This window comes from Falco biarmicus, chromosome 6 (assembly GCF_023638135.1).
Source record: "Falco biarmicus isolate bFalBia1 chromosome 6, bFalBia1.pri, whole genome shotgun sequence".
Classification (NCBI taxonomy): Eukaryota; Metazoa; Chordata; class Aves; order Falconiformes; family Falconidae; genus Falco; species Falco biarmicus.
Genome location: NC_079293.1, coordinates 24,209,568 through 24,234,776, shown reverse-complemented (window position 1 = coordinate 24,234,776; position 25,209 = coordinate 24,209,568). Strand labels below are relative to the sequence as shown.

General features: G+C 37.1%; 1 protein-coding gene across 1 annotated transcript in view; it reads right to left on the bottom strand.

The window, feature by feature from the left end:
- The window catches only part of SNTG2 (syntrophin gamma 2), a 268,490-nt gene that overhangs the window by 97,187 nt on the left and 146,094 nt on the right, over positions 1–25,209 (bottom strand). The window contains exons 7-8 of the mRNA XM_056343881.1: positions 9,143–9,230; positions 3,161–3,252 (exon numbers count right to left, since the gene is read on the bottom strand). Of these exons, the coding sequence (XP_056199856.1) occupies positions 3,161–3,252; positions 9,143–9,230 (180 nt within the window). The remainder of the gene's footprint in view (positions 1–3,160; positions 3,253–9,142; positions 9,231–25,209) is intronic.

Below are 25,209 nucleotides of genomic sequence, written 5' to 3'. Positions count from 1 at the left end.
ATTTTTAAAGCAATTAAAAGAGACTTTAAAAAAGACTTTTTCATTTAACAGATGAAATAAAGCAACCCAGGAAAAATATTTTTAAGCAATTCAGAAAATGTTAAGTGCCTGTTTAGTTTCATTTAACCAACTAAACTAAAAATACACTATAAAAAATAAATCAGAATTCTTAAATTACATGAACACAGAAAATAACGACTTACTATGGTCTCACTTTACTAACTAGGACACCACATTTAGACAATTCAAGGAAGCTGGATTTTCAAACAAATGAAAACCTACTACATTCTCCCTTTGCATTGTAACTACCATATTCAGTGGTGTCTTAAACAGGAATTTGGTTTATTTCCAGTCTTTTGTTCTTTTCCTTCCCAAATTTCTCCAGAGAGCTAGGCTGGCCATCTGGGATATCTGGACATCTAGGTGAATATCTCTACAGTTTTTTCTCCATTGTTTTGTCATTAGATTCCTTCAGGTAAATAACCTGCAATCACTAGACTAGAGACCACCTCCTCTGAACATTCTATGTTCCCCTCTGAAATTTCACATTGTGTTTAACAAACCACTTATAAGATACAGATTAATGTATCTGCCACTACCAGGCTCTGTAACATCTGTCACAGTGCCCAAGCACAAAATAATTAGGTGTGAAGAGAGCACTTCAGCTCATTTCTCTGCGTTTCAGAGAACCCTTTTCAAGTGCTATCTTGCAAACTGCTCTGATATGATAGGGAGGATGTGTATAAATCTTGAAGATGATATCACATCACATATAACAGATGCTTCACAGCAGAGATGATGCAGATATAAAGATATGTCTAGCAGAGGCCAGCTAGCACCAGAACTGAAAATGGTATAATCATATTAGGCAGAAGCAGCTTGTTGTTAACATGGCTAAACTACTGTCTATAGAATACAAGCTAGCTCAAGTGTCTCAAACAGACATGCTGAATGACAGCTTGGTAAAACTGGCGTAATAGTAATTCCTTACCTTCCTGTCCTTCTTTTACATTGTGTGCTTTTTGAAGCAGAATTTCCACTCATAAATATAGGTGCATTGTCTAATATGGCATGGATCTGACTGTGGTAGGAAGATACATAGAACTGCAACACAAACTTACAAGATGCAATATTCAAAGTGAGTCAGATTTTCCTTACCAAGGTGACACTGAAAAACGGTTTTAAATAGCCTAGCCTCACAGGGCAGTATCATTATAGGAAATGCCAGTTCTGCTGTTTCTTTACTGTAAAAATGAATATATTTTTTAAAAGTACAAACACTCACTAGCTGGTAGTTGAAACACATTTATAACCACTTTTGAAGATCTGATCATGGCTCAGTTACACTCACAACTTACTTTAATAAAAGTTTGACCACATCCCTCCAGCAGACCATCTCAAAAGCCAGTCACTCCTGCTCAGAATACTTAGAACTTTGCTATTGCATTTCACCATAAGAATCTGGCAATTTTTCATTTTGCTTCCTATGAAGGGAGATCATGACTTTTTACTAGGCTAGATATAAGGTAAATAGTTTTGCTTTATTTCACTTCTAGGTCATAGTTTCTGGTGATACATAGGTCATGTGACTATATCAAGCTTCAGAAAAATCAAGTGCTGTATGAAAGAAAGCTAGTACTTTAGTATTCCCCTTTTTTCACTTTCTGTTTTTCCACATATATTTCAAAATTATGCACAGTCTTCTGCGTGCTACCTTGTCAACTAACTCTAAATTATTCTGTTACACGTCTACAAAACTCCAGCCACTTATTTATGTTTTTATAATGCATAGAATTCAAAGTGTGCAATTCCCACAGTACAATCATAATGATTACTGAAAGTAATTATGGCACACTCACTCTAGCACTTAGTAGTCGTTAATTTACTAAAACATGCTAATGCAATCACAGGCAATCATCTGACCATAGGCCTCTTATAATATAAGCTTTTTGCAGAAAAAGACTTTCTTTGTCTGCAGAGCACCTGGTAGACAGGCATTGCAAAATGCTGCACCCTGAGAACTGATCAAGGTTCTTTAGTAAGACAACACTACAAGGTAATTAAAGGTAATAATTATCTGACAATTAAAAAAAAATAAACATGAAGCCTTCTGTACCTGTGCTCTGTTTGGATCCCAAACATTAAGGTATAGGTATCAGCACAGAAAATCATATTTCTATATATTTATTTATCTTTTATGTATTTATATTATCATAAACATACATATTTTTATCACACAAAAGCAAGATTTAAGGGTTAGTTTAGAGAGACAGTGCTCAAAAAAGTGCAAAGCTTGGGAGAAGTACTGTAAGCAGCAGACACTGGCATCTCTGAGTAGGAAAGAAAAGGAAAAAGAGACAAGAGGAGAAGCTTTCATTCCATTCATTGGACACTTCTATAAAATTTAATACTCAACTGAAAGACTACAGGTGAAATTTATTAAAAGCTGAACAAGTTTTGAGCATGAAGGTCCATATCCTTGTATGGCTAGTATTTACATCATCAGTCTTCATTTTTAAAAGAGCAACACTCTCTCCTACTAAGATATCATATCTTTGGCTTTTGTGACTAGTATTTTTCCTGGGGAAAGGAATTCTACCACCACTACTGCAATTAATTCAATCATAGCTGTTCACCACAGAAGAAAGAACCGCTATCCTCTGGATTAAAGAGACTGACCTTTTTTTCCCCCCTAAGTCTGCCTTCCCATTTTATTTCTTTCTCTTTTTCTCCCTTTCTTTCCTATCACAAAAATTTGTTTCAATAATTCAACTTCATGTTGTTTTCTGAATTCCATGTAAATTTCAGCATCTCTAGCTGGACTAAATTCAATAGCACAACCCTACAAGTTATCAAAGAATGAAAAAAGTTCACATGAACTCATGCCTGAACAATGATTGAATCTTACTGTGCTCACTCCTACAAGCTTCCTAGTTGCCTCAGAGTAAGTAGTCCAGGGCCCCATGTTGACTACATTTTCAGTACAGAATTTTACAGTATATGCACTTAAAAATCTAATCAATCAAACAAAACAAGCAAGCAAGCAAACAACAACATAAAAATTAGGCTAGTCTTACAGTCCTACAGTAGCATTTTGAAGCTCAGAATAGGAAGACATCTTGCATAGCTTATACCAAGTTTTTATTATTCATTTGCTTACAGTGTTAGTTGAGTTTCCATTTAAATGTAAGCCACTGTCAAAGAGAGGTGATGAGGCTCCACTACTGTGATCACTGGATGGTCCAGGGGATCCTGGAAATCAGATGAAAAATAATTGCTTATGTTAAAAATACACATAATATATCAGGCAAAAATATATTCCAGCTGTAAAACACAGGAAGAATTTTTAATATAAATCACCAAACCAAGCCAGAAGTATTACTTGCATTTTAGAATGACAGTAATAAAATGTTTATATGCTATATTTCTTTCTAGAAAGAAAAAAGGTAGCTAGATGTCTTTTATAGAGGCTGTGCTCATGGGAACTACTTGTATGCTTAACTGTTTGCAGGACTGAGACTTTTTCACTGATACTGAGATATTGAAAACCAAGTAAGAAATTCAGTTACACAAATCCCATTAATCTAATAAATAAATTTCCTGTTGAGTCTTGAAAGTCTCACCTGAAGAGTGTAACCACAGACTGTATTTAGAAACAAAGCTAATAAACTCACAGGCAAGTACTAATTGTACACATGCATACACTTTATTAATAGATATATCTTTTACTTGAAATGCCATATACTTTCAAGAATGATGCACCTTCTCAAACTGGTAAGTTAAAAGCAGACAATCATCTTGAAGTGTTGATAATATGTTAATATGTTAAGATTACACAGTTACAACTTTCAAGATATTTCTTCCTTTAGCAGTTATGCATCATGATAGTGCTTTAGTAGTTCAAGTGACTCCAGGAAAGCTTAATACTTTTGTAACATACAATAATGGAAACAGCACAAAGTCACATCATTGTGGAATTTCTGCTTACAGGTAAAACTGCTTACTTACACGTTACGTTAACATATAGCACTGATAATATACAATTACTGTCAGACAACACTTGATTTTATCAATAAAGCACATAAAATCAATTTCACAGCATTATATTCATCATCACTGAAAACTCATTTTTCCATCTGAAGTTGTCACCTGAAATTGCCTGTAAATCACTTCACATTAATACGTCTGTCAAGTCTAACATCACAAGAGTCAAAAAGTCATTCTTAGTCATATATTTTTGTATCTATCTATTCCACATATCTAGAAGATTTAGAAAATGGAAATTAATTCAACAAAAGCTTATCTTCTCTGTAACAAATCTCTGTCAGTTTAGCGCTGAAGTCTCAGGATTATATCCTGAGTTCTGAAGTTTCAGCATGTTTTCATCTGGAGTCCTTTCTGTACAGTGTCAGATGATGTCAGCAGAAGGAACCATTACACTTTGCTTGTATGGGTCTAACCCAAGTGCCAAATTTAGTAGCTAGCTGCATTTTGTAGCTACTATATAGGTACAGTAGACCACAAAAAATCTATGTTGATACACATAGATGACCACAGCAATTTGCTGGAACAGAATATAATTTATTTATTTTTCTTTTCTAAAAATAAAAATACTGAAATAAAAACGTTGACATTAGATTCTCCACTGAATAGTCTGCCTGTGGGGGAATCCCACTGTCTTGGGCAGTAGACAACCATGACAGGTCCATGAGTCAATTGAATTCTTAAAGTGGAACTATCACACCTCTTCAGCAATTTCAGCATATCAAAACATTAAATTAGGTATTTTCAAATCTCTAATTCCAGGTTTTACCACAACATAAAATACTACATTAGAATATTTTTTTTCAGTAGAGAAAAACGTCTGTTGCATGGGAAAGCTAAGAATCAAAGGTTAAGGAACAAATTTCTCTCACCACACTGTGTCTGCAGATTTGCTTTTCAGTTCAGCAGCTTTCTTTGGTTTTCTGAGTCGCGACAAACTACAGAGCCTCCCTTAGGCTATATCACCTCCACCACTTGACTGCAAGCACATTCACAAGTCTTTTAGTCTGCTCCCTGCTTATTCTGCCTCACTCACTCATGGACTACTCCTTCATGGTCTTGGTAAGCATTTTAGAAGCTCCCAATGTATATGCTCAACTGCTTTCATGGAAGGTGCTGTGCTCTCATCTCTCCAAGGAGTGCTGTTTGCCTCTCCACATGGCAGCCCTAGAGCAATCAAGTAGTGTTCTTCCCTGTTCTTAGGACAAAACATAGTACACACACACAAGATATACATGATACAAAATAAACTAACACAAAGTAATCCTGTACTGTCAGCTACTGTAGCCCTTTCCCAAGAAGGTCAGACTCCAAATCGAGTGTTAGGTACCAGTCCAAACTCCGGAACATTAGTTTGAGAAAGACTATCAAAACAAAGTGTTTATGTAAAATAAAGCATCTGCTACAGGTGAGTCTTACTCCATGACCCCATGACCACAGTGCACTATCCTGATGGGTACTGATGCCAGAAAAAAGGTATTTGATATGTTGTGAGATTGCTAGCAATTATTATTGCCTAGATGTCCTCTTATCCCACCGAAATTGTAGTTAGACAGCAGCTTATGAGAAATGCAAACTACACTATGATAGACTTCATCTGTTTAATTTTCATTTTCAGCTGTGGCGTTTTTGTTCTTTTGAGAAGGCAGGGTCAAGAAGGATCCTGTGGGAGAGCAGAACATGCTTGCCTGATCTTTACCTGAGCAACAGCTGAGTATGCTCAGAAAAAAAACCAAACAAACAAGCAAAAAAAAATCCAAAACGGAGAGAGAGAGACAGAGAGAGATAGGTAGCAAGGATACAGGAATCTGCAGTTCACAAAAGAGACTGAGATGCCCCTGAAGGCAGGAGACAAAAGACAGGCAGAACTTCAAGGTGAGGGAAAGAAACTTTGTAAGAATCACAGGGGATACTGCAGAACTAGCACTAACTCAGGAAATCACCAGGCTAGGTGACCCTAAGCCTAAAGCATGAACTCACTTGAAGTGGTACAGGTAGGAGCTGTTTATAAACCTTTTTATATTCTTCTTGACAGAATCACTGAGATTTTTACATTTAAACAGTTAGGTATTCTAATACTTATTCTCATAAAGCCTGGATTTTATTTTTTGTTTTAAAAGCCTTATGCTTTCTAGATCTAGAAAACTATCTATTAAAGTTCTGGTCAACTCAGAGGTCCATCAACAGGTGGTTGTTTATTTCAGTCGGTGAATTAAACTAAATTTCTAAATAATAAACAACATCCCCCAAATGCAGGACAGCAGATTAATGTACAGGAAGTAGTAGGCAGACTTTATCCTTTACAACAATTTGTCTTATGATCAACATAGCTGAATGATAATGGAGATCTCTTGTATATAAATAAAATATCTTGTATTTAACTTGCTAATTAGGTCATAGACAGCCTCCAACAGACAAAAAGCTATTCCAGAACAACCACAAAACGAAATCAAAGGAAACACTCCTGGTGATTTTTAATTATGCTGTAAGCTTTGTACCATCAGAATATTCGGATAATCTGGTATAACTATCAAAAAAAAATTCTGAAGAGAGTCTGTTTTTTGTAAAATGTCCTGTAGAGTCTTCCCAGAAGCAGTGAATCTTATCTAAAAAGGTTCTACAAGCCCTGCTCGACTCTGCAATGGGCAATGGACTTAGCTCCAGAGAATCCTTAATGACAATATCCAAGAGCTGATGCCATAATTATTCTGTAACAGGCTAACAACTAACCCTCATAGCCACTAGTATCTTCCTGACCCAGCTCCAAAATCCAAAATTCCTTCCTTTGGTTTCCAGAAACACAAATCTATACTCTCTCTAGCTGACAGTGACCTTAGAGCAAACCACAGACAATGGGATAAGGAATCATCCCAGCCATGGAGCCAGACAACCCAATGAAGCAGACATTAATTGGGTAGCAAGTGGGCACCAATATTCCTAGGCCTGTGTGAACTACTTGTGAAGGCTGCCAGCTGTCTCACACAGAGTATAAACTGGGTGTAAGTGGCAAGGTTTTAGGGCACAGGGTGACTTCCAAGGCAGGAAATAGTCAGGGGCTGCCCATACCAGAAACAGCTGGCTCCATCTAGCTCCAATGGACCTGCTGCAGAGCACAGTGACGCCCCTCAGCCAAGCTGGGAAACTATTCAAAACAGGGCAAAATGCAGAACAGCAGAGAGAAGAGTGAGGAGAAAACTGTGAGGGGGGAAAAAAAATATATCAAAAGCCACACAAACCTCAAGGTCAGTGAAGAAGAGGAAGGAGGTGCCCCTGGCACCAGGGCAGAGATTCCCCTGCAGCCCATGGAAGACCATGTCACAGCACACACCCACACTGCAGTCCAGGGAGGACCCCATGCTGGAGCAGATGGATGAGCCCTGAAGGAAGATGCAGCCTGTGGGGGGGGACATGCTGGAGCAGATTTTTCCTGAAGAACTTCTGCCCATGGACAGGACTCATGCTAGAGCAGTTTGTAAAGGACTGCAGCTGGTGGGAAGGACCCACACCAATTCAGGGTAAAAGTGTGAGAAGGGAGGAGTGGCAGAGGGGACCGCTGTGTACTGACCCCAACCCCTCATTCTCCAGTCCCCTGCACCACTTGCAGGGGAGGCAGAGAAGTCAGGAATGAAGTCGAACCAGGGAAAAGGGGGGGGGGGGAAAGTGTTGTTTCAATATATTTTTCTTTGTTTCTCACTGCCTGAATCTATTTTAATAGGCAATACATTTAAGCTTCCCCAAGTCAAGTCTATTTATTTTGTCCGTGAGAGTAATTAATAAGTGATGTCCCTGTCTCTATCTTGACCCAGGTTACTTTTCACTCTATTTTCTCCCCATGTTCTGTTTGAGGAGGGGGAGTAAGGAGAGTGGCTGGGTGGGAGTTTGGCTCTCAGCTAGGGTTAAACAACCACAAGCACAAGTGTGTATGTGATGTCAATCAACAAGATAAAATTACTAGTAGGACTGCCATAACTACAAATGAGTATAGACAACAACACAGAAACTACTACTGAGACCCTGCTAATTTGCCAAAATCACATTTAAGCTTGGACACAGTTATCCAAAGCATTATAGACATTATTCTACAGTTGTCTGATGACCTCGCAGGAAGACAAAACCTGAAGTTTCCTTTTAAGGAACACTAACCAGACAAAGATCTCCATATGTAAACATAAGATTTCTTCAAATTTAGATTCCAGTTTGAAGTGGAAACAATAGGCAGTAAGAACTGAAATAAAGGTTTTAGCATGAAATGTATAATCCAGCTTAGTAGAGGCCTGTCAGTTTTGCTTTTAATAGGTGTAAGAATCTAGATGAAATGACAGACATTCTTCTAATGACAAGAGCTAGACCTCTGAGACCTATGATTCTGTTGAAATCAAGTGAAAACAAGTACAAAGTTGAGCACAACTTATATAAAACCCTGGAACGAGACAGATTTTAAATCTTTTTTTTTTAATTTGGAAAGATAATCATATCTAAAAAAAACTTGGTGCGAAGTTATTTGGTCTGATTAAGGTAGTTGATTTATTACGTACACTGTTCTACTTGCAACAATCGATTACAACTAAGTACTTGAATATTTGTATTTGCTAACCAGAAGAACCAAAACTTCACTCATCTATATTGTTCATAAACTACTATTGCTACTGTTAAAACTACTAAGTTGTCACATCATAATTCTGCTTTCTGACAAAAATGATCAAAATATCAAAGCAATGCATAAAATCTGCACAATTAATGTTATCCATTTGTTAGGTAAGTGTCCTGAACATACCTTTCTGTGTGAATATATGATTCAAAAGTTTTCAAATTCTATTTATTGTATTCAGGCAGATTCTGTAGAAAACCTTCCAGATATCACCCATGATTGTCTGTATTTTAATGAGTTTTTCAGTTTTATTTTGAATAAATTACACAGAAGCAGTCATGCAGTATGCATTAGATTCTTATATGTTAAGCAACAAAGCACACACACAATTTTCTATTTCTTCCTGTAAAACACTCAAGGATTGTATTCCTATTTCTGTCACTGTCATCTTATTATGAGAATACTGCAAAGTGGAAAACAAATTACTTCTGTCCATTAATTTCCTCTTACCTAATGGGAGCTTTAAAAACGATGGAGCTTCCCTGAGGTACTGAACAGTGATGGTAACTTCATCGCCAGCATTTCGCAGTAGGTGTACCTGTCAGTGTGACAAATAACAGCTACTTTAAACCGAAGAACCACCAGTCATGGAAAGCACATTATTTACAATGAAATCAACATCTCTGTTGATCTATAATAAACTCAGTATGAACATTGCTGACCGGGAATGAAGAATATCTTGAAGGTCAAGCCACACCAACAATGGATAAGAGTAGGCAAGACCTGAATAAATAATTTGGCGGGCAACCTGATTTCATATAGCAGCTGAACACAACTACAAACAAACTGATTTTATAAAAGTGCCATAGGGTAGTACGGAAATACGTGTTTGTAGATACAATACATTAACTGTGTGTGTATTTACATAAACAGGCATGTAAAGATATATTAATACATCATACATATCTGGATCTTAAGTATTTGGTTTGATTCATTTAGGTAATACATTAAGCACACTTCTCTGTTTCAAATACAGTCTTGATTTTTGGGACTGTCTTCATTATCTGTAAGCTTTTGCTAACCAGAAGGGAACACATACACACACATATATGTGTAGACACGTGTATTAAAACATCAGAATTTACCTAAAGGCATAGCACACTACTGAGTAAGGAGCTTTTTCAAACATAAAACTTCAAATAACATCTGTGAAGGAACTCAATTCCTATTACAAGGCAGAGGTATTCCCCAGTTTCATATCCATAACACAGGAAACAGGTATTGCATTTGGTTTGTCTGTGGCCCTGCATGCAGGGTTTGCAGCCCTCACCCCGTTTCTCAGAAATGGATGCTAAGGCTTGTGGCCTCTAGTCCGAGCACAACCAGAGCATGGATACATCAAGCAGAAACAACTAACTGCAACAACTAGCTCCTATAGATGGATTTACTGGTTTAATGTTGTACTTGGAGGAAGCTGGTGGCTGTGCTACTTCAGGCTACTATTTTAGCACAGTGCCACATTAGCCAACATCATGGGATGCAGGATTACCTCAAAAATTATAACTCTTCCTCTCACGCACCTGAAATAATGCTTACAACAGTGACTGATGTATTTGCCTACATGAAAACATCAAGCTTATGCCTCACAGAGATGTAAACCCAGAACAGGTGAAGAAATCAAGTAAGCAGACAGGCTAAAAATTTTAGGCTATAAAATTATTCTGGAAAAGAGTGATCAAGAGAACTGACCATAAATCCCCCAACACTTAACACCGAAAAAAAAAATTGTCTGAATGGGAACATGTTCTAATTTGGTTAATTAAGTGAGCAGACACGAACCACCCATATAAAGCACTGTTGCTCAAAGCTTACTGTTTGCTGTACCTGTAAAATCCATATGTCTAATAAAAACTTACAGTGTCTGCCTCCAACCTCCTCATCCATCTCTCAGTTCATCTGACTTCCATTGCTAACAACCTGCAGTAGCACTAGTGACCACAGATCAGTCCCTGGGAGGGAAGAGTAACATTTTGCACTCACTAAGTTAGGAAATCCAGCTCTGCAGGGGAGAAGCAAGAGCTCAATAATTTATTTTAGTGCCTGATTTGAAGAGTCTGAATTTCTAAATTATCTTTAATCATGAGTTCTAGATTATTTTTAACTGAAGTATTAAGTTCAGTCGTTTAAATTAAACCAGAATAGAATTTGAATATTTAAACAGAATCTTTGTTTTGTGGATTTAGACCAGCTACTTCACACAAAATGCTCAGATACCAATGAAACCTATGTCAACTCATGTAAACCTTTCCTTGAAAGTAATGTCTTAATATGTCCAGAGACGGGCAATGGGGCTGGTGAAGGGACCAGAGAACAAGTCTTACAAGGAGCGGCTGAGGGACCTGGGGTTGTTTAGCCTGGAGAAGAGGAGGCTCAGGGGGGATCTTGTCACTCTCTACAACTACCCGACAGGAGGCTGTAGGCAGGTGGGGGTCGGTCTCTTCTTCCCGGTAACCAGAGACAGGACAAGAGGAAATGGCCTCAAGTTACGCCAGGGGAGGTTTAGATTGGATATGAGGAAAAATTTCTTCACAGAAAGGGTGGTGACGCATTGGAATAGGCTGCCCAGGGAGGCGGTGGAATCACCATCCTTGGAGGTGATTAAAAAACACATAGATGCAGTGCTTAGGGACATGGTTTAGTGACGGACTTGGCAGTGCTGGGTTAATGGTTGGACCTGATGATCTCAAAGGTCTTTTTAAACCTAAATGATTCCATGATTCTATGATTAACAAAGCTTAATCAGAAATATTTTCCATGAGTTTATGTATGAAGTTAAAAAGAATTACTTTGTTCTCTTTTTTTATTTTAAAGAAAAAAAAAGTTATGAAATTACTTGTAAGCAGTTGAAACAGCAGATGTGCTTCACTTTGCAATCCTTGAAAAAATATCCACGCTCAGGCCAAGTACATATGCCTGAAAAAAATCCAACAAGTAAATATCCTGCAGGCAGCACAGCGACGGGTGCAGCATTCAAAGGGGTAACAAATGCCCTGATTTGAAATTAGGAGAGTGACACACGTTACCTGTATGTGTCTGGGCGCAGGTGCCCAGGCGCTGGCGGGGGCTGCAGGGCCCTGTGAGGAGCGGCCGGGGCTGCCCCGGGCCGGGCACAGCCGGTTCCCACCGGTTCCCGCCGGCTCCAGCCACCCTGAAGGGCATGGCCCAGGGGGGGAAGGGGAGGTAGAGGGGCTGGGAATAAAAGAGCAAAGCTGAGCCTGGGGAAAGGGGTGGGGGGAAGCTGTCGGTTCAGATTTTTGTCTCTGTTTCTCACTACCCAAATCTATTCTAACTGGCAATAAAATTAATTAATTTTCCCCAAGTCAAGCGTATCTTGCCCGTGATGGAAACTGGTAAGCGATCACCCTGTCCTTCTTGACCCACGAGCTTTTTCATCCTATTTTGTCTCCCTCTCCTGTGGAGGAGGGGGAGTGAGAGAGCAGCTGGGTGGGCATTTGGCTGCTGGCCAGGGCTGAACCACCGCCACAGGCTTGAAACAGTTTTAAAAAACAAACAAACAAATAAAAAAAACAAAGGAAGAAGTGCAGCAATGCTATCCACATAGTCTCAGTTCAGTGAATCCAGCCTGAGTGCAGCTATGCCAGAAAGGTAATATGGTAGGAAAAGAAAAGGACATCCAATTCATTCCCTTCCAAAGAAAAAATATCATAAAGTTAGTATCAGGGGAGTAGGAAAGCAGAGCTGGCAAAAAATAGATCCTGTCACTGAATGCTGCTCATCTTATGATACTATTTTACTTTTCATTGTGTGGTAAATATATGAGAAACGCTGACTTTAGCTTATAATAATTGTAGCAACATCAGTATTTTGTAAAATCCAATAGATATTTCCAAAAACGACTAATTGATAATACAGTCATAATACTGTACTGAAATATGTAATGGGAAGAAACATAAACCAAATAAAATTAATAAAATTAATAAAATTAATAAAATTAATACTGAGAACTCATTAACTTATTCAGAATGCAGTCCTCAGAAACATCACAAATGTGAACCATTTTAATTCTTCAATTTTGGAGTAACATGGAAAAAAAAATACTTCTTAATAAACATTTTGAAGAAAACTTTCAAATGCAGCATAACAATTGTGTTCCCTCTTTATTAAACAAAAAATGTTTGCACACAAGCATTTATATTTGTCAAGAGATGAGAGGAGACAGCATGACAGACATACTGCCTAACATATTTTTGGAAGATCTTAGCCAAATATTACGAAGATAAATCCAAAACCTGTATGGAACAAAACAAAACAGTAGACTAGAAACTGCTGCAGAGCATGAAATTTGGGTTTTATTTAAAATGATATTTTGAAAAGTAAAAAAATCTAATATTAATGCTTTGGTTTAAAATTACTAAGTAGTAATACCTTAAAAGACATGCAAACTGTATCATACTCTCCTGGAGCTACTTGGTATTCCTAGGTATTGTCTGAAGAGGTATTGAGTGTCTGAGAGGTCTGAAGTGTGTATTGAGCCACACACATACTAAGAAAAAAAAAATCAACCTCAGTGCTCACAAGAAGGTATTAACAGTACAGAAGGTCACTAAATAATGCACTGCTCTGTGGTGCTGAAACTTTTACACAAGTCCAGTAATGCCAAAAAGACAAATCCAGTAGCTTTGGAGTAACATTCACTGTTGCACTGTTGCCTTACTACAGTATTAATATTAAAGGAGAATTTGAAAAGTGAGGGGTTTGTTTGCTTGTTTGTTTGTTTTTAAACAGTTAATTAAATACATTTACTGCAGCTGTTTGTGTATGCACTGACTTGTGTGTTCATATCTATGAAGGAGAAAAGGTCATCAAGGGAAATACTTGCTTTTCAAGCTGGCTTTAATTTGTGGATTTTGCATATCTCTAAGTGCATTCATCAAGCCAGGGTTTATTACGCTTCTCTTTTTCACATGTATTTCTTAAGAACAGAACAGAGAGAATGTTAAAAATATAAATAGGAGCTTCTACATCTCAGTCAGCTAACTATAGTCCAGAGTCTGCAGAGAAAAATCTGAATTATATATTAAGAAAACAAAATTATCTTTGTTGCCTCATTTTTATTGTCAACATCCATTTTACTTAAATCCTATATACCTATAGGCACGCAACTCAATGCACAATTCATAGCTGATGTGCACCCTTTGTAAATTCTGGTGCCTTGTGTTTACCATGGCTTGTTCTAAACCTTCAAACATACCTGATATTCACACGGCTCAGAGATTTATACAGGGGTTTAACCGTTTGAATCAGGTTCTGTCTTACTGTAGATCAGAACTGTAACAGCAATTAAAATTCAAAAGGAGCATGTCTTTGATGAATGAATGCATCCATATGGCCCTTAGAGCAGAAGTCACATCATGTAACGCTGGCCATTTAAAAGATTCAGCTCTAAAGCAATTGTTAATATATTTTCTAAAAATCAGTAAAGATCTTAGGATAAAAAGGAATCAGCACCCACAGGTGTATATCTGTAAATAAGGAGACTCTAGATAATAACCTTACATTTAAACATCTGAAGTTAGATGAAACAAATCCTAACTCACATCTATAGACGAAAAATTAAGATTAAACACGTTACTCAAAGTCTGAAGCAAAAATTCTGAAATAAAAGGATGTGAATGTCCTGGTGAACGTCTGATCTTGAAGTACATGCATTTCACAGATAAAACACTTGAAATTCACATGAAGAGCAAGTCTTGGACTTAACAAGTACCTGGGTAGAAGATTATGTACAAGCCTGTAATGAAGCAGGTAAACAACCGAGAAGTCATAGTAAAATATTTGAAGAGAATTAGATCATAACATATAATAGTAAAAACCCCAATGAAATCTACAACACTAGAAGTTTTTAAAAATTCTTAAACCCTCAGAATTAAAAAGGAACAATAGTACTTAACACTTAAAATGCCTCCTAGACTAAAGCATGTTTGGAATTATTTTTGGAAACTTGGCAGTTTCAGCTCAACCCATTTGAGTATAATCTGATTATTATCTGATACTGTGGTTTTATGTCTATGAGTAGGCAAAGGAAATGCATGAAAAACAGAGACCTCACAGTACAAGTAGTCTTTAAAATAACGGTAAAAGTGAAGTGGCTTTAAAAAAAGTTTATAAAACCAAAATTGCATTGCAAACAGTATTGGAAAAGCATGAAGCAGAATTAAGTTACTTCAAAAAATAATGATTTCTTGACACTTGTCTCTTTTCCACTGGTCAATTATAAGTGGTTTCCAATAAACACTTCTGATTCTTATCTTCCTTAGCTTTGCAGTATGCAATGAGCAATAATACTCTCTCCTTAATGCTTAATTGGCTACTCCAAAACAAGCCTTTGTGTCTGAACAATTTATACCAATATGACAGGAAAATGACAGTCAATGCAGCTTATGGGAATTTTCACAGATTTAAACTAAACTGCAATTTGTCCTACTTCACTCAGCACTTTTATTTCTGCCTACAAATACAGTAAAAGATGTTTTAAATGACAAAGGACCCGTATTAATTTAAGTAAATTATGCTGCTCCTGAATGATATAATTACCAAGAATTATAGACAAAAAATGAAATTATTTAAAAGTTTTTTTAATTTTGTAAATTATTTTTTCTACTTGATTTCACACTTTAGTCCGTGATTCACTTCAAAACAATGCTTACACAAATATCTAGAATATGAAAGATGCTGATACATATTGTGCATTGGAAAATACATTTTGAGTCAAATCAGTTGTTTCCTGAAGCAATGGAAGTTTAAATTAATTCCCTTAAGGCTAACTATTACCTGAAACATGAAGACTCACCCCTGAGAAAGTTGCTTTGCAATCCTTCAAAAAATTCCAAGAATATCAGAGCATTACAGGGACTATATTATCTGGAAATCCAGGTCACTCTCAACTGTTATAAATGTGCTATAATTGAAAAGAGTTCAAAGCCACATAACTTGTAATTTTACAATAAGCAGCATGTTTTATTGCTCATCTACTGTTACACATCACTTGTAAAAAGAAAGAATTGTCTCAGGTATCAAAAAATTACTCAAGACAAGAAATGGCCGAATTACAAGAAAACAAACATAAGAGTTCTCAGATTGAAACTTGAAATCATTACTGACATACCTGGTATGTCAGCAACATTTACTATAGTCACCAAGTGCCACTTCCAGTTGAAATACACATACACATTATCTGACTGAGTGTGACCAGAAACGTGTATGTTCAAGTGAAATCAGAATCTACAGAAATGCAAACATTTCTATCCCAAATGCAGGCCTTTTCAAGCAAATTGGAGCAGTCTAACCCCACAGGCTCATATTCTTCAAATATATTTCAAAATCTTTCTATAGTTAAGTGGTTGTGTTTATACAAACTCGCAGATTGAGCTAAAAAGACTAAATGCAGGTTTTCATGTAGCCGTTAGTGTTCCAGTTTTCTTTGTTGGTTTTTGCTTTTATTCATAACATACCTGCAGAGTTCTCTCAAAAGGATTTTATCTGACTAGAAGTGTCTCTGAGGAGAGAGACATCTGTCAGAAAACTTGTGCCATCATCTACTGGCAACAGTATGAAATGATGATGAAAGCAATTTCAGTTGAGTGATGGGCAACATTTAATGAAGAATGTCTTGTGCCACTGAGTGCAAAAGCTAAACCTGAAGCTTTTAAAGTTATCAAACCCAGCAGATCATATGCTGCATTCTCTGATTTAGAAATCGTTGACAGTTTGGTACTGCTTCCTTTTCTTACAACAAACTTTTCCACAATCATCCTTTCGCGCTAAGTCTTCCTAGCCTAATAGGCATTTCACAGAAATCCAGAGTTAATATAGGACTAAACATAAGAAGCACCAGAAACTACTTTTGGTATCTACATGTTCACTGATGAAATACACGATAGAAGTTCTAGACCTATGGACTGATTAGCATGACAGACTACCCTTCACTTTGGATGAAGCATAGAATTTCTTTGTAATCATCCACATGTTCACCATTTCAGGCTTAAAAAACTTGGGCACCTAGAACATTAAAAAAAAAAATAATAATCCTCTTTTACACTGAAACCCTTACAGCATGTAGAAGAACATAACAGGATAACAGGAATACCTATGAACAAAATTTTGCAGTTTCATAGTAATATTACCCCTGTAAATCAGTCTTTAACGCTTTTCCTTCCACAACTCCCCAGGTGTATTGTCATAAAACAGCAAATCACCTGCAACAGTCAGCATACATCAGAAAGAAACTTGTGTTAGGCAAAGTCCCATATCCAAGTCTTCTGCATGCTATTTCAGGACCCCAGCCCATAATTCCTTGGAACTGTCTTACTGTACAGGCTAATATTTATTCAGCACAGGTCACCATAAAGTATATTCCTTTATTTGATACTAAACATTTCCATACTGGAAAAAATAATCCTAACTGATGAGGGGAACTCTTCCCCCAGAGTACTGATTACAGCTAGAGTCACAGTTGTTTAAATACAGGGCTGTACTTTTTTCTATTAGACTTTTTGCTAATACCACATTACACAAAAAATAACAGCAAAAAACCCCCTTTTTATTTCCTGATCCAGTTCTTTAATAGGTTTGATGCAATATACTTTATTTGCCCTCTGAAATGTATGAATACACTCCTGCTCTATGAGTGTTTTGTCTCTACAACAAGGAACAAGAGCAGGTGCCATTATCCAGCCTAAATGCAGTGGCTAAATAAATGTGCCTGAATAGTGACAGCTGTAATACCCATTCACATGTTTAGATCACACTCCCACTAAGTCAATGAATTTTTAAAAAGAAACAGTATTTATGTACAGCTTATACAGCAATCTCAAAGGAGTTAATCTTCCTTGTGAGCAGAAATAAAATAATTTTATTATTGAGTTAATTTTATGTGGATATAAGTCCTCTATATAACTTACATTTTCCTTTCCATTTCAGGAAATTTACAAAATGTAGAATAACTGAGTTTCACTTATGCAAACAGCGCAACAAACACATTTATTTAATTAATCTATTCGTTACCACAAGGGTGTACACTAACTCTTTATTAGCTTGCAGATTGATCCTCTTAATAAAATTGGGCTGGTGTACGTAGCACTCCATAACTCTTCACACCCTGATGACTCAGTATGGTCACAAAGTATTCGGCGCTCATGGCTTGGACAGGTGTACTCCACGCTGGGTTAAAGCTGGCTGGACAGCCCAAAGAGTGGCAGTAAACAGAGTTACATCCAGTTGGAGGCCGCGCACAAGTGGTGTTCCCCAGGGCTCAGTATTGGGGCCAGTCCTCTTTAAAGTTTTTATCAATGATCTGGACGAGGGGATCAAGTGCACCCTCAGTTACTCTGAAGGTGACACCAAGCTGGGGGAGAGTGTTGATCCACTTTAGGGAAGGAAGGCTCTGAAGGGGGATCTGGACAGGCCAGACCAATGGGCCAAGGCCAGTTGTATGAGGCTCAACAAGGAGAAGTGCCAGGTCCTGCCCTTGGGTCACAACAACCCCAGGCAATGCTGCAGGCTTGGGGAAGAGCGGCGGGAAAGTGCCTGGTGGGAAAGGACCTGGGGGTGCTGGTTGATGGCTGGCTGAACATGAGCCCACGTGTGCCCAGGTGGCCAAGAATGCCAACATCCTGGCTTGTATCAGAAACAGCATGGCCAGCATGCTGGCATTTTTTCGGCATTGATTTCGGCATTGAAAACGGCAGTGATTGTCCCCCTGTACTGGGCACTGGTGAGGCTGCACCTCGAATCCTGTGTTCAGCTTTGGGCCCCTCACTTCAACACAGACATAAAGGTGCTGGAGCGTGTCCAGAGGAGGGCAACAAAGCTGGTGAAGGGTCTAGAGAACAAGTCTTACAATGAGTCGTTGAGGGACCTGGGGTTGTTTAGCTTGGAGAAAAGGAGGCTCGGGGAGACCTTATCACTTCTCTACAACTGCCTGAAATGAAGTTATAGGCATGTGGTAGTAGGTCTCTTCTCCCAGGTAACTAGTGATAGGACAAGAGGAAATGGCCTCAAGTTACACCAGGGGAGGTTTAGATTGGATATGAGGAAAAATTTCTTCACTGGAAGGATGGTGATGCACTGGAACAGTCTGCGCAGGGAGATGGTTGAGTCACTACCCCTGGAGGTGGTTAAAAAACACATAGATGTGGTGCTTAGGGACATGGTTTAGTGGTGGACTTGGCAGTGCTGGGTTCACGGTTAGACTTGATGATCTCAAAGGTCTTTTCCAACTTAAACGATTCCATGATTCAATAAGTTATTGAATTAGATAAAAGAACAAAACATTGTCTGGATAGGAAGAGCAAGGTGGGGGAGGGAGAAACGAGAAGGAGAGGATAGCGCTTCAGAGAAACTAGCTGAACAACAGTGGAAACCCAGCAGAGTGACTGAAAATGAAGACATAAACTATTTTGTGCACAGTATGCAAGGATCAAAGGAAGCAAGAGTGGACAGGTCTTTCTAGTGATTTTCACGGGTAACAAGGGACATCATATAGCACTGTTCCTGAATCTATCAAGTCCTGTTTCAAAACCAGGTAATTTCTTTTCCTACCAGCACTTTCAAAGACCCTCCTGACTTATCCATGGATGGTTTACACCCTTTTGTTCTTTTTCCAGCATTCTCCTTTAGCTTAAACAGTTTGGCTCCCTACATGGTGTTCAGTTTTATAGAGGTGGGGAGATGGAAGAAAGGGCCCCTTTATTTATGACTAAAGACGTTAGTATAATTTGTTATAAATACTTTGTAGGTCTTTCAACGTTTATAAATGAAAAAAATATGAAATGAAAAGGGTAAAAAGAGACACAGGGTTTTTTTGGTGGGTTTTTTTTTTAATCTTAACTACTTTTAACCTTAGGAAGTACCGCTTAAAAACATAGATGTCCAGCTGCACTCTCTGTTGTGCTTTACCTAGAGAAATGGTGCATTTGGAATCCATAGTTAACAAAGATTTCAATTTTTCCTATAGCTCTTTAAGGCCAGGTAGCTGATTTCTTCCACCACTTTTAATTATAGTAATTCTTCATTTGTGCTCAAAGATTATGCACGTTGTAAACACTCATAATGCCAGAGTACTTGCTGCTTCTCTAACCCAGGGCATTAAGTGATTATGAAAAAGATGGGGGTAAAATATTACTAAAATATGAACTAGTTCATTGTGGATGCTGTCTTTAAAAAGATGCTTTTTTGAAAGAAAGTCGATTTCCACAAGTATGTTACAAAAATTGTGTAATATTTTTAAGTATATGTTTTACACAGGTACCACAATATGTTACTCCACTTTTTTAAAATCTGGTACTGAATTTTGCTATCCGTTACAAAAGCACAGTGAAGGTGCAAATCTAAAGGCCAAAAATGTGTTTTAAAGTATGTGGGTTTTATCAATTTGCATATAAAAGACACTGGAGACCAAAAGTATACTACAACTTCCTTCTTAATGAAGAATGCTGCCAGATGCATTCAATGATGAAATAAAAGCATTTCTTAGAGCATCTAGAAACAGTGTTGTACATCCCACAAAATTTTAAGGTTATACTATAATTTGCTCATTCTATGTAGCTTTATTTTTATGCAGTGCTGGCATGCAGAATACTTATGGCAAATTAGCACCTGGTGAAATTAAATTAAACTCAGATCTTTTTTATCTAAGCAAGGTGAAAACCACTTTTTATTTGTCTCACTGTCATGATAATGAACATGTTGTTCTATTACAACCAAATCCACAAGAAAATTCTATAGGGTAACTGAAAGAACAGGAAGACTACGAACCGCAGAGCTTCTCCCTGTACTCCAATGTCACAAATTAGTATTCTTGCTATTAATGTTTATTTCTTTCCCTCCTTCTGTTACCGCCCACCTACATAGCAGCAGCAAATTTTCTAAAACACATGGTCTTAACTAATGACAGCAACTACATTAAACTCGTTAATAAATGCTCTTCAATAAAAGAGTTCATTCACTTCTTTCACTTCCTCCTTCAGTTCTTTGATGCATGCAGCTGCACTAGGGCTATCTACTCAAGGTAACAGATATTTGCTGTCCACATAAAGCATTCTTTTAGGAATGACTGAGGCAATGACAAAGGAATTCTGAGAGAACCACCACAATGAAATTAAGAAACTAAAATCTTCAGAAGCTTGGGGGTTTTGGTTTTGTGGTTTTTTGTTGTTTTTTTTTTTTGGTGTGTGTGTGGTTTTGTTTGTTTTGTTTTGGGTTGGGGTTTTTTGTGTCTCTCTAGTCCTAAAAATATATTAGAACACTTTAACTAAACAGAAACTTATTGAATGTTCCAATGTTTCATGGTTAAAAAGTTTATTAATTAAAACATATTTATAGAAATGTTGCAGTTTCTTGTGCAGCTGTGTCTCAAAACTTCATTGTGTTTGAAAGTGATTTACAAATGTGTTCAAATCTACATGCCTGCTTTGGCTGATCCCAAATGTAGATCACCCAATAATGGGGAAAGCAAGTGGTAAGAGTCTGAGATCATTTCAGCAAGCTCCTTGTCAATAATATTTGGGTCTGATGTCATCTACCCATGTTGCTTCTGCTCATATGTTTGTGTGTATGTATTTACATAACTGAAGACAGCCTCAGCCTGGAGCACATAAGCCCCTTATGACTGTCAAGATATAACTCCCTTATTCCATGTCCCAAAATTAAAGCAATAACAGTAATGGCAATATATTGGGAAGACAATATGCCTAATCACAAACTAAATAAATCATATTTCATATATAGAATCTAGTCACAGAAAAGCTGATATGTAGAAACCTCTACATTTCTTTCCTAATAGCTCTCTTCCAATATCCAATGACAATGTAGGGCAGTGCTGGAAATCACCTAGAGTAAAAAAAGTACAATATGCTAAAGGTTTTGCCTTTGTTCTTTTCAAACACCTTTCCATTTTGAGGAAACAACTGTGAAACTAAGAAGAAAATTCAGAAAATGCTCAAACTATCTTCAAGACTAAAAGCATTTCACATAAAAATACTTTGAAAGCAATAAAGGGAGACCCACTGAGTATTCATAAGGATGGGTCCCCCTAAGCAGTTTCACAGCATAGCCCTGCCAAGTTGTTCTAGAGACATTTCCATCATTTTCGCCTTTCTCTCTCTTCAGCTCTCAGGAACAGAGAGGAACTGGAGAAGGGAAGTGGTAATGTAAAGGTTGTGAAAGTATGTACATTTAATTTATTTCCTCTACAAGTTTTCATTATTTAAGCTCTCTAAATATATATATATATATATATATAGGAGAGAAGGAAAACCACTTTAACTCTAGGTTAGTCAACTGCATATTTTAAGTTTTTACTTTTCTTTTAGATATTTATCTAATGGTTACTTGAGCGAGATCAGGGAAAGGAGCAGCTAAAGCCCTTTCAAGAAGTCCCTAGAACTGGAAGAGATTTTCCATGCTTTCCTACTGCTCTTCCTTTTCTCTTCTCTCTGCCATTTTCCTGAGACTTGTTTGTCACCTCTCTGGAAGCACAATGGCTGTTTTGTTTGATTATTCTATTTCATATTTCTTTAGGTTTCCCATGACAAAACATATGCCCTCACAGAAATGCACACACACTTCCTCTCTACGTGTTCAATATAATTTTTACAGAGATTGATTTCTTATTTCCACTCTACTGCATCTGAATTACTTGAACACATTGCAATTCCTGGAAGCAGAGTGTGATGTTGAGGTGATTTAAGACACTCCTGGTAAGTTTCTGTGCAACACCACGTACTTTTTTTTAACTTGCATTCATACAGTAAGATGTAATTCCAGTTAAACTTTGCAGTAATGTATATAGACTATTTCAGAAAGTGTGTACAATTTTATTGTCTCTTTTCTTCTTTTTGGTACCTTGATTTTTAAAGTGTGCTTTAGTAGCATCCACCTGTTCTCCTAGTGATGCTTTTGTTAGGGTGTGCGAGTAAGACAGCAAAGGGAAAGGGAATACAGAGGCAAAACTACCATTTATGGTATCGCTTTTAAACTCTCAACAGAAATAATGTACTAAAATGTATTGAAAAGTACCAAGAAAATGTGAGAGCTATGCAGCTGAAGAAAAGAAATCAAACAGTTCCATGATATTCAAAGGACTCGTACAATCTTCACATGATGTGAGAAAATCTGTTACTGGTTCTTCTGGATCAAGTAGAATTACCATTCTAATATTAGCAGAATACTTATTCTTTGTTCACAGAACAACAAAATTGAAGTACAAAGGACTAACTAATCAAGTGAACCATGCAGAGCATTGCCAAAAGTACTGGGAATATTTATCTTGGCAGCACTAGGACAGATCTCCAAGAAATGAAACACGCACAGTCTTTCTATGTAGAAAAATATTTGCCTTTTCCTTCATTTAACTGGTCAAATTCTCATTTTATACTTTTCATATTTAAATTACACTGTTCTTTTCAACTTCATAAGATTTTCTATGTGCATAAAAGAGCATGTTCAAACTGAAAATCTGCACACAAGAAAAACTGTAAAAGTTCAAGCAACAACCTGAAGTTAAGCATCAGCTTTGGGTCAGAAACGTGCCTATGTCTGTAAGGGTATCTATACATTTTAATGTAGCAACTGCCTGGGCAATCTAGTAAAACACTGACAATTTCTTTACATCTCTGACCTGTACTGCTGTTTATTTCTGGCAGGAATCTTAAGGTATTAAACCCTCTATGGATATTAAATGAAAACTTTATTTTTACTTTCTCCAAATGTCACAAGGTTGTTGCCTCAGTTATTACTGAATTATACATTCAAATGTTAACATGTAGTTAAACCTACAGAACATAATACTGCATTTTTATCATTGTAAATATGCATCTTAAATTGTTTAAATATTAATTATGTTAATAACAGCATAATTCAATAAAATCTACATATTAATGACTGAGATACTACTACACAGTAAAAATAGTAAATCACATGAATGTATTTTTGCCACTTCACAAGCATCTATCAATTTGACAAGTTATTTTATAAATTATTATTTAATTGATTTTATTAATTCATCACTATAACGTTTTTTACCTTCTAAAATTCTATATGATATACTTATTGTGCAGTTAAACACCACATACCTTTTTAGCTATGTATATTCCATCTTTTTTATTAGACCTTTTTCTTTCTGATATTATATAGATAAAATCCATAATCTGTGTTCCACCACTTGTAACTGAGTATCTCAAGGAAGATAAGCAATTTTCAGATTTATCCCTTGTATATCAATGAATCGGCCTACTGAAATGCAAGTTCATCACTCCCTGCCAGACATGACAATTAAATACTTTGCATGATGTTTAGCAACGTTAAGTGTAAAATGCAATCTAGTGTGACTTGAGACTACCCAAGCCTCATTGCTGAGTGTCTTTTGAACAGAATTGCTGGAATGCCTCTCAACCAATCTGACTTAGAAAATAGGGCACTCTTCACAGAGACAGGAGATGAAGGTATGATTTCCTAAAAGTTAGATGAGTCCTCCACCCTTAATCTTCAGCCTTCTGGACAAATAACCTTTATCACTACACTACTGTATTAACAGCTTAATACACTGTAACACTATCTTCTTCAGTGTGTTTCTAGGTGCCCAAACCTACTGCATTATATGTAAAACTCAAAGCTGATTGTTTATGTGGTCTCTGAACCCTAAATGGAACTTAGGGGTGGGAGTTCTTGTTTGGCATACCTTAAAAAACTTACATATGAAAGAAGCTTTTTTTTTTCAAGCAAACATTATTGCAGTTCTGGATCTGTGCCATACCAGAAGTCTAAACACATCCACTTTCAACAAACAAAAAGACATATGGATCCATGGACTTTCAAGTATGTAAGCTGAAGGCTTCATTTTTACAAATTAAATGGATCACTCAGACTTATTCCTTAGTTCAAAATAAATTTCACTTTAGATGTTTATGTGCAAGTGCATGCACTCTGGACTGCTGTAACCCAATAAAAATGAGATGAGAAATATTAACCTCCTGACAGGTAGCAGACCAGTGCATCATCATTGACATGTTCCATCTACAAGTAACAGCTACTGACTAACCACTGATTTCTACAAGCTAAAAGCTTACAGACATTAAATGAACCCTTCTTTTTGAAACGTTTTTTTTTTCCAATCGTAAACCCACCATATTCAAGAGATAATTTTTATTTTGGATGAGAAATCTCAACCATTATTTCATAAAAGTGCAGTGACATAATTTTAATAAAAACAAGAAATAAAACAACTTCCATTCTCTCAGGAACTTTGGTAATAGCCTACCTCATTTCATCTTATAGAATCAGCTCTTTCCTCTACCACCTGGCCCATTCATCTAACCCCACTCTGATTATGATAGCGGGTTGCGGTAGTAGAAATGTCTCTTTGCAGATGTGTCACCTAGGCCATTGAGATCTCACTTCCTTCACCCTATGGCCTACATTCGTTACAGGAAGTTTTGTTTAACGTTTCTATTGAGCTCCAGTGTACAGGGCAAAGAGCAACATTATGCATTTCTCTGTCA